The sequence below is a fragment of the Leucoraja erinacea genome, chromosome 26 (genome assembly GCF_028641065.1).
Source record: "Leucoraja erinacea ecotype New England chromosome 26, Leri_hhj_1, whole genome shotgun sequence".
Classification (NCBI taxonomy): domain Eukaryota; kingdom Metazoa; phylum Chordata; class Chondrichthyes; order Rajiformes; family Rajidae; genus Leucoraja; species Leucoraja erinaceus.
In genome coordinates, this window is record NC_073402.1 from 22,462,285 (window position 1) to 22,473,163 (window position 10,879).

Genomic DNA, 10,879 nt, shown 5'->3' on the forward strand with positions numbered 1-10,879 from the left:
AGTTGTTAGACTCGTTCAAAATTCTTAAGGAGTTGGACAGGCTAGATGCAGGAAGATTGCTCCCGATGTTGGGGAAGTCCAGGACAAGGGGTCACAGCTTAAGGATAAGGGGGAAATCCTTTAAAACTGAGATGAGAAGAACTTTTTTCACACAGAGAGTGGTGAATCTCTGAAACTCTCTGCCGCAGAGGGTAGTCGAGGCCAGTTCATTGGCTATATTTAAGAGGGAGTTAGATGTGGCCCTTGTGGCTAAGGGGATCAGAGGGTATGGAGAGAAGGCAGGTACGGGATACTGAGTTGGATGATCGGCCATGATCATATTGAATGGCGGTGCAGGCTCGAAGGGCCGAATGGCCTACTCCTGCACCTAATTTCTATGTTTCTAAAGAGTAGGCAAATATATGGCAGATGCTGTATAACATGGAAAAATGTAGTTAAACATTTCAATACGAAAATTAAAAAATAATTAATAAAATGAGACACAAGAAACTGCAGATGCTGAAGTACAAAGTGCTGGTGTAACTAAGCTGGTCAGGCAGCATCCGTGGAAGGAATGGATAGGTAACGTTTCAGGTGTGGACCGTTCTTCAGACTGATTTTAGGAAGGGAGAGAAAGTTGGAAAAGAGGTGGGGGCCTGGCAATTGATAGGTGGATACACGTGTGAGGGATTTGATTGGCAGATGGGTGAACAAAGTGTAGAGATAAAAAGGAGACAAAGGAGGCTCAGGTAAGTAGAGGAGTGAAGTGTAAAATTGTTTGCACTATATTGTTTCTATATATTGAACTTCCTTTTGTTTATTATGGTGTTTACTGAGTACTATGGTTACGAGTAGGAAGGAACTGCAGATGCTGGTTTAAACCGAAGGCCGACCTGGAGCAACTTAGTGGGACAGGCAGCATCTCTGGAGAGGAATGGATGACGTTTCAGATCGAGTCTGAAGAAGGGTCTCGACCTAAAAAATCCCCATTCCTTCTCCCCAGAGATGCTGCCTGTCCCGCTGTTACTTCAGCTTTTAGTGTCTAACTATGATTAGTACGTATCGGTTGTGCTACTGTGGGTAAGATTGTCGTTGTTCCCTTTCGCGACATATGACAATAAAACACTATTAATTTTATACACACTTAAATTGTGGAAGAGCAGGAAGCAGCGAATAACGGTATTTCATAAATGTTGGTAGTACAGTATTTCCAAATTTTTGAACAATGCCAGACTTTTTTTATCAGCATTCATCTTCTCTCCAGGTGCTGCCTGTCCCACTGAATTACTCCAACATTTTGTGGCTATCTTCGATGCAAACCAGTTGATTCCCACACATTTATCTGTCTAGTGGCCACAGCGATTGGCCTCTATAAAATTGCCCCTAGTGTATAAACATAGAAAATAGATGGAGGAGTAGGCATTCAGCCCTTCGAGCCCATGGCTGATCATCCAAAATCAGTACCCTGCTTTTTCCACATATCACTTTATTCCATTAGCCCTTAGACCTAAATCTAACACTCTCCAGGGCAAGGGTTTCCAACCTGGGGTAAATTTACCCCCCAGAGGGTAAATATCGCCTACCCTGGGGGTGAATTTATTGATTCTCGATTTTTACATATTTTTTCTCATTGACTGACTGTGTTTAGTTCTGGTATACCGGCATCATTAGTTCATAAATAAGTGAAATAACATTGTTATGTGCTATTAAAGTTGCCTGGGGTAAAAGGTTGGGAACCCCTGCTCTAGAGAGTGTGGGAATAACAGAACTAGTTGTTTTATGAATAACATGGAAGTAGGGTGATTTGTAGGGCGCCAACTGAGGCCGCACTGAACCCACTCCGGCAGTGGGCTGAAGAAGGGTCTCGACCCATCCATTCTCTCAAGAGATGCAGAATTACTCCGGCATTTTGTGTCTGTCTTCGGTGTCAACCCAAACCAACATCTGCAAACCAACAGTTGCTTCTTCCACACTCCGCCCGTGGAGGTAGCACGGCGCACGCGCGGGAATGAGAGGGGGGGAGGGCACGCATGCTCAATGGCGCCAGCGCGGCCTGGGCCTTGGCAACGGATGCTGCTCAGGGAAGGCGGCGGGAGCGAGAGCGAGAGCGAGAGATGGCTTTCCGTCGGTAGGTGCGCACTCTCGCAAGCTCTTCAGCACAGGTTGCTGTCTGTGAAAAGCGGGAAGCCACAACCAGCCGAGGCGGAGGTCCGGGGTTACAGCAGTGGCCAGGGCGACCGGTAGCTATTGCGCTGCAGTGGGGTGAGTGGGGCAGCGAGGAACCTTCGGGAATCAAGAGAGTCAATAAGTGTTTTATTGTTATAAGTCCCCAAACGGAACAATGACAATCTTACTCGAATGTGCGGTATCCGGCCATGGGACCGCAACTCCAGTGCAAAAACAGAAACTATCGGAAATATAATAAACACATGTGTTTATATATTAAAATTATATTACTTTATTAATATAATGCGACATAGGTAGGATAATTGGTCTCTATAAAATTGCCCTTAGTGTGTAGGGAGTAGATGTGAACCTCATCCGCTGAGTTTCTCCAGCACTTTTGTTTACCTTCGATTTTCCAGCATCTGCAGTTCCTTCTTAAACATAACATGGAACCTGTTGTTTTATGATAACGTAGAACTGGAGGAATAACATAGAACTAGGGCGATTGATGGGTGGCGTGGGCTGAAAGCCTGTTTCCATAGAAACATAGAAAATAGGTGCAGGAATAGGCCATTCGGCCCTTCGAGCCTGCACCGCCATTCAATATGATCATGGCTGATCATCCAACTCAGTATCCTGTACCTGCTTTCTCTCCATACCCCCTGATCCCTTTAGCCACAAGCGCCACATCTAACTCCCTCTTAAATATAGCCAATGAACTGGCCTCAACTACATTCTGTGGCAGAGAATTCCAGAGATTCACCACCATTCTGTATCACTAAACTAAACTCAGCACTTGAAGTAGTTATGGGGACTGAGAGTGAATGTTACAAGTTGGTAGTGTACAAATTGGAGCAGGAGTAATTTTCCCTGATAGCTTGCTCAACAAGATCATGGCTCCTCCAGTTTTAGCTTAAAAACCACTTTCCTCGCGTGCTCCTTGCCACTCATGTAGGTAGTTCAAATGTTTGCTGACTTGCCTGGAATATAGTTAATGACCTGCCTTCACAACTGTTTGGCAAAGAGAATTCCAAAGTGACCATTCCAATCAAAGGCGTGACAAAAGGTAGACACAAAATGCTGGAATAACTCAGCGGGTGAGGTAGCATCTATGGAGAGAAGGAATTGGCGACATTTCGGGTCGAGACCCTTCTTCTAAAGTCTGAAGAACCCGAAACGTTGCCAATTCCTTCTTTCCATAGATGCTGCCTCACCCGCTGAGTTACTCCAGCATTTTGTGTCTCCCTTTGATTTTACCAGGATCTGCAGTTCTTTCTTAAATGTGTGACAAAAGGTCCTGGCCTGAAACATCACTGAAGATAGACACAAAATGCTGGAGTAACGTAACGTCTCATTTGGCTCCTCCATTCAAACCTGAAACATCACCTGTCCATTCCCTTGAAAGATGCAGCCTAACCTGCTGCGTTCCTCCAGTATTTTGTGTTTTGCGCAAGATCCCAGCACCTGCGGTTCCTTGTGCCTCCAATAAAATAAATTAATCTTATCTCTACCTTATTGATGATCTAAAAAGTCAACTGTTTTTTTGTGCATTATTTGCTGAGTACTTCTGACATTTTTAATTTGCAAAATTGTTCTGAAATTTTGTGGATCACACGTTTGGTCTTGTTGGGGAAAAGGTAACACAGAATTTTGAAACATTAGGAGATAAAACAAAGCCACGGCGTCTGAGCCAGGTTTGTGCAAGTCCTGTGTATTTTCTTTCCAGATCCCAATAAACTTTCTCCTTAATTATTTATACATTTCTTCTCGAACATAACTATTGAATCTGGTTACATTGTCCATTTAGTAAGTGCATTCAGATCTCAACAATTGACATCATGCCCTCTGGTATAAATGATCAAATTGTCACAATGAAATTTGAATTTGTGTTCATTAACAATTTGAATTTGTGTCCACTAACAGCCACATCATTGTTTACCTCACTGCCAGCAATTCACACTGGTTGAGTGACTTTTCTCTGTTCCAGGCCTGTGGAGCTATAATGAGCACCTGGAGATACGATTAGGATGGCAGAAGAGAACAGGCGTGCCATGGTAACTTTTGGCCAGGTGGTTATTGGGCCACCTGGCTCGGGGAAGACCACCTACTGTGCAGGGATGCAAGAATTCCTTACTAAACTGGGCCGCAAAGTTGCAGTAGTGAACCTGGACCCTGCCAATGACCTCATTCCTTACCAATGTTGTGTGGACATTGCGGAACTGGTGAAGCTTGATGATGTTATGGATGGTCTTGGTCTGGGGCCCAATGGAGGACTTATTTACTGCATGGAATACCTAGAGGCAAACCTGGACTGGCTACAGGAGAAGATGCAACAGTTCAAGGACTATTATTTCCTATTTGATTGTCCTGGTCAGGTGGAACTGTACACTCACAATTGTTCTGTACGAAACATCCTTGCACAATTAGCCAAATGGAATTTCAGGGTGAGTTCACATTTGTACATGACAGATTGAGGGACCTAGTTGGACAGTTAACATTTGCAGAGGAAACATCCAATGCTTCAGAGGTGACGATGAAAGTTATATTTGAAGTCATAGTCACAGTCATACAGCACGGAACAGGCACTTTGACACAACTTGCCCAGGCCAACCAAGATGCCCTATCTACACATGTCAAACCTGCCCATGTTTCGCCAATAACCTAAATCTTTCCTATTCATGTAGCTGTCCATGTGTATTTTATATGTTGTTATAGTACCTGCCTCATCTACCTCCTCTGGCATCTCATTCCCACCACTCTCCGAGTCAAAAAGTTGTCTCTCAGGTTCCTATTAGATCTTTCAACTTTCACCTTAAACTTTTATGTTCTCTGGTTCTTGATTCCCCTACCCTGGGTAAAATACTCAGTGCATTTACCCTATCTATTCCTGTCATGATCATATACACTTCTCTACAAGATCACCCCTCAGCCTCCTGCTCTTTCTAGCTTAACAAGATTCTTCCTATAGCAGGGTGAAGTATTACTTGTTTCCTGCTCACTTTGATGTACCCCCAGCTTCCGTATTCCCTTCCCAGGTGTTTGTTAGATTGCAGCTGACTTGATACAGCATTGCGGCTTAAAGGTCATGTTATAGATCCTACAGTATTCAGTCAATTTCCAGGGTTCTTATACAGGCATGTAGCACAGAAACACAGTCTCCAGCCCACCATGTCAATGCCGACCATCAAATGCATATCTACGTTAATCTAATTTAGCAGCACTTTGTCTGTGGCCTACTATTCCTTGGCAATCCAACCGCTGGTCGAGTTGCTTCTGAAAAGTTGTGAGGGTTCCCACCTCCATCACTTTCTCAGGTGCTGTGATTGCAGCCACTTTCTGGGCGAAAACATTCTTCCTCTGTCTGTCAAAATCACTCACTCCCCACCTTAAACCTACTCTCCCTGGTCTTAGATGCCTCTACTCTGGAGAAAAGTTTCTGAGGAATCACATCATTTTTAATTTGTATACCAACATCAGGTATACCCTCAGCCTTCTCTGCTCCAAGGAAAACAAATCCATCTTATCCAGTATTTCCTCATAACTGAAATATTCAATCCAGCCTGGTGAATCTATTCTGAACCCTCTCCAGTGTAATCATATCTTTCCTATAGTGTAGTAACCATAACTGGACACAGTTCCAGCTGTAGTCTCACCAATGTTTTATAAAATGATACCAAGACCTCCCTGCATTTACTTTCTGTACCCCAGTTAATTAAGCTAACCACCCTCTTTATTGTTCAGCTTTATAGGCTAGAAGGAAGGTTAAAGACAAATTACCAGATTGTATCTCAAGGGAGTAGTGAAGTTTAGATAATTTTTCATTACAACCTTTACTGCATTGTCTGAAATCATGCACAGACAACACAATTCCAGATATCTTTACAAATACAGTGAACCCTCACAATAACAGACCTCTACATAACGGATTCCAGTTATAGCGGACCAAGGCTCCCATTGTACAGCCCCACACTTCCACCAGGTTACCCACTGGGTTGGCTTCACACAATGTGCTTCTGGTTGCGGGAGCAGAGAGAGCAAACAGCATGAATACCAGTCCCGTTCCGGGCGTGTGGGGCTGGGACCGATGGCTCTCGTTGCTGTTAATTCTCACATTCTTGTTTCTGCCCAACGCCGTGTTTTCTCCCTCCCGGCCTTGGGTTGAACTTTAAACCCCCCCCCTCCCCCTGACTTGGTTATAGCAGACAATCAGCAATAACATACACCCCCCTCCCCATTATTGTGAGGGTTCACTACTTCATATCCAGTATAAGTTGCCATTCGAGGAAAGGGACATGTGTTTGCAATTATATGGTCCAGGCCTGAATACTTTACACAAAGTCCATTATTTGCGAGGGTTAGGATCATGTATCAGAAGGTTTAATGATTAAACAAATCCAACAGATGCCATTAAAGCTATTGGGAACAACACTCAGGCTGCAATGACAGAGGATTGCCAACCTCTCCATGGCTATAAAATCTTCCAGCTTGTAAAACATGCAAGTAGTCAGGACCCTATCTCTGGCTGCAAATCTGTCCACGTTCCTGACATTTGGTGTCCACAACCCTGATCCCGGCTGCACACTGACTGGTCATGTTACTACTTGTCAGTACAAGATATCAAAAGCAATCCAGCTCATGGCAGTCAGGGTCACCAAACACGAGAGGAGGGATTTCTGGAGGAACTTCACGAGGTTGTGGATCCACTCACTCGTGAAGTCTGGATTTGGATGATTCCAAGCATTAAGTCAGATGATTCCAAGCACTTGATGTATTCTTTAAACTGTAGATGTGATCAAAAGATCCCACAAATCAGGAATGTACTGCCATCGCCGAGCAATATGCTTTTAGCCTGGAGTAAAGAAATGCATACTGAGCCCAGTAAAGAAACATTACATTGACCTTGTGTAAATCTGATTTATGTTGTCCTGTAGTTAACAGCTGTTCACTTGGTGGATTCTCATTACTGCACCGATCCAGCAAAGTTCATCTCTGTACTCTGCACATCCTTGTCTACAATGCTGCACATGGAGCTGCCGCATGTTAATGTCCTCTCCAAAATGGATCTGATTGAAAAGTTTGGGAAAATAGGTACGGCTATTTGGTCTCTGGGTCTGCCGGTAAGAATTTGGGAGGAGGTCTGGAGTTAATATTAAACCAAAAATTGCTTCTCAATTTTAACTTTCGGTCCAAAATTCAGTCTTCAATTTTTGAATTTGATAAATTGACAATTGGAAATATTTTTGTTTCTGTTCATTCACTAATCATATCAAAATAATTATTCACAAATGTGATAGGAGCTTTGACAGAGAAGGAGACTTCACAGAAGCAATGGGTTAACAGATTTGTGGGTATTCATTGTACCTGTGTTTTTTTTTTAAAGCATTTAACCTGGAATATTACACTGAGGTATTGGATCTGTCCTACCTTCTGGATCACTTTGCCAAAGACCCTTTTTTCAAAAACTTTCGGCGATTGAACAAGAAACTTATAGAAGTGATTCAAGATTATAGTCTGGTCTCCTTTATCCCTCTGAATGTGCAGGTGAGTGGCTATCCATTAACAGCTTTTCAGCAGCATCAAAAGGTTGACTATTATTTGAGAACATTGCAGAATGGTGAGTAAACAGTGAGGTGCTCTGATTATTGAGGAATTTGAGTGAGAAAAGTGTCAGGATTCAGAGAGTGAAGATGTGTGATATGTATTGGAATGCAAAAGGACACGTTGCTATGATTATGAGGGGTTTCAAGTCATGGGAAATGTGGAAATATGGTACACGCTGTAATTAAAACTGAAAATGCAGGAAATATTCAGTATATGAGGAGATATCTATACATTAACTACTAATTTTTCATGTCTGTGATCAAACATTGGAATCGTGTCAATTGTCGCCTGACCTGGTTACATATTTTTTTCCAATGCTTTTAGTTCTATTTAGAATTTTATCCACAGATGTGTGCTTGTGCAGTTGTACAGGGTATTAAGAGAGGCACATAGAAGGGATGAAGAGGGTATTAACTGCCGCTGAGGGAGTGTTCCTCTGAACTGGATGAAGTTTTGGGCCCATGGAGAGTGTTTCAGCTTGGGGATATAATCAGATGTTTCTTTAAGGTCGTTAGTTGCCCAGCTTGCCTTAGCATTTAAAAGATTTTGAAGAATATGCCTGGCTTCTCTCCTAGGATAAAGAAACAATGAAGTATGTGATTAAGGCTGTTGATAAAGCAAATGGATATTGTTTTGGGAACTCAGAGCAGAGAACAATGGAGGCCATGATGTCCGCAGCAGTGGGAGCAGATTTCCATTTCAGCAAGTATCCTTTGTAAAGACAATTTACTCTACATTGTTGATTATCAGGCCAGTGATTTACAGATACACCATGACAACCTCTACCCTTTCCCACTTACACTTCCTGCCCTTGTCCTCCATAATTCTGTTAACTTATTAATGTGTGTTTATTAATTATATTGTTTATATACTTGTTTATATCGGTATAATTGCCAAATTTCCTAGGTGTGTTTCCTTAGCTATAAATAGGTCTATGGAGGCCCAGGAGAAATATACAGGATCAATTGAAGAGGATGTGGAGGAGGATTTGAGACAGTTTTCCACCGATGTGCAACATTCCACACAGTGTGAATCCACTCACTGACCGTAGCAGAGCCTACACCTACTATGAGAGACTCAGTGGCCGAGATGGGATCTCGCAGCATGTTTCCAGGTGCGGCAGGAGCTGTTGTTCTCAGCTTTGCTGCAATTGAACCTTACGATCACTTACTGATCATTTTTACCCAACCCTGCATCAAGCAGCATGATTTAAAAATATATATATTTTGTGAATTTGATCCTTTTTTTCTAATGTATTGAATAAAGATATTTAGTTTCAGTACATTCTGCTCCTCCAGACTAGTGATATAGCAGTAGTTTTTTACAGATTAATAGTGAAGTCAACGGTCTTGTAGAGACATCAATGTCGAAGATTTCACTTACGTCAGAGATGCTGGCAACTGCAAGAATATTTGTTGTCTTCCGTAGTGTTAAATGTAAGTGGCATCATGGCATAACTAGAAGAGCTGCTGCCTCAGTGACCCAGGCTCCACCATGATCTCTGATGCTGCTTGTGTGGAGCTGGCACATTTTCCAAAGTACATCCTAAAAATGTTTGGGTTGGTAGGTTAATTGAGGGCAATTGGTAATGTGTAATTACTGTTGGCCCGTATCTCAAATTAATTGATGACAATTCTGGAAAACAATGGCTAATAAACTTTATTGACACAGGATTTGATTGTTGAGGCCTGTTATGATTGCTGAGTGCTCTTCTGTTATGGATGCCCTTATAAAGCAGATGGGGATCTAGAGCTTTAGTAGTGAGAGATTGAAGATGTCTCCAGAAAGTTGGTCCACGCGGGTTTTGAGAATGCAGCCAGGTGCAGCGTTAAGACTGGATGTTCTCCGAGAGTTCACCATCGTGAAGGATCTACACAGGTCAGGGGTCTTCCGAAGGTACATTTTGTCTCCCTTTTGAAGTGTGCATAGAAAACGTTGATCTTTCATGGCAGTGATGTCACTGTCACTTGAGTTACTCTGTTTCCCTGTGCAAGACATGATGACATGCAAACCCTGCCGCAGGCTCTGAGCAATTGTGCCTCCAGTTTAGTCCTAAAGTTTCTCTTTCCGCTTACGATGGCCTTCACGAGGTCGTACCTGGACTTGTACACTGGATTGCCTGACTTGAATGCTGCAGATCTGGTCCCATGTAGATTCCAGACCTTCTGGTCCATTGTCAAGTCATTGAATGGTGCCCGGTCTACCAAGTCCAAATAGTCAGGAAGTCACTCCCCTGACCAGTCCTGTACAATTTTCACTGGAACTGTGCTCATCAGTCGCTGCTTATACCTTTATGCAAGTTGAATGAGTACAGCAGGCTGGCGTGATTTTCCATGTTGGAGATCAGGTGATATGCGTGTCCGATGATGAAGTAGCATTGATTGCGATTTGTATGATCCTCTGCTGCAGGAGGCATGCTGATGGTAATTTGGAAGTATCTTCTTCAAGCTAGCCTTGTTTTTGTCCCTGGCAATGATGGAGAAGGCGTCACTAGATGTCTTCTGGTGTTTGTTGACAACTGTGTGTAGTTCAAGAGCTGTGTGAACATATGATCAGGCCGGGATGTAGACTGCAGACCCTCCTATTTTAATTCCATACTGTCATGCAAAGTGAAAAATATTCGAAGACATGGTCAAAGCCTCCTTGAAAAAATGGGGCTCAAGATGAAAGAAAAGTAAGAATTTTGGGGCAGCATTATGCATTAGGCCATCAAGTAAGAGTTGAGCTTACGACCCCCCCCCTCGGCAGTATCCTCATGGCCAATGTGCAGTCCATCGAAAATAAGATTGAGGATGTACGAGCAAGATTGTTGTTTAAAGAAAGGAACATGAGTGAATGCTGTGTACTCTGTTTCACATAAACACAGTTCACCTCCAGCCCCAAACTTTCTAGATCCATTGCATGGAGTAGACGGTATCATCAGGGGAAGGGAGAGGCAGTAGCATCTGTTTCATGGTAAACTCTTCATGTGCTTGGATGTGGTGGTATTGACCAACTCTTGTTCCACCCCCACCCCACCGGGAACATCTCGCAGTGAAGTGCTGTTCCTTCTACTTCAAGAGAATTAATCTCTGTCCTCTAGACTGCAGTCCGTGTAGAGGAAAATAGAAGGGTTCTTATTTATTGGGTAACT

At 43.1% G+C, this 10,879-nt stretch overlaps 1 protein-coding gene across 4 annotated transcripts; it reads left to right on the forward strand.

The window, feature by feature from the left end:
- Window positions 1–1,993: 1,993 nt before the first annotated feature.
- gpn2 (GPN-loop GTPase 2) lies at window positions 1,994–9,419 on the forward strand. 4 transcript variants are annotated; one of them, XM_055656402.1, is made up of 6 exons: window positions 1,994–2,107; window positions 4,133–4,589; window positions 7,077–7,233; window positions 7,526–7,686; window positions 8,322–8,452; window positions 8,677–9,419. In XM_055656402.1, exons 2-6 carry the CDS (start codon window positions 4,173–4,175, stop codon window positions 8,789–8,791), a joined length of 981 nt encoding a protein of 326 aa, XP_055512377.1. In that variant the 5' UTR covers window positions 1,994–2,107; window positions 4,133–4,172; the 3' UTR covers window positions 8,792–9,419. The 4 variants fall into 4 exon arrangements, with proteins under 4 accessions (XP_055512377.1, XP_055512376.1, XP_055512375.1 ...); XM_055656401.1 differs by having other exon boundaries at window positions 2,000–2,107; window positions 4,096–4,589; XM_055656400.1 differs by having other exon boundaries at window positions 2,002–2,241; window positions 4,096–4,589.
- The last annotated feature ends 1,460 nt before the right edge of the window (window positions 9,420–10,879 follow it).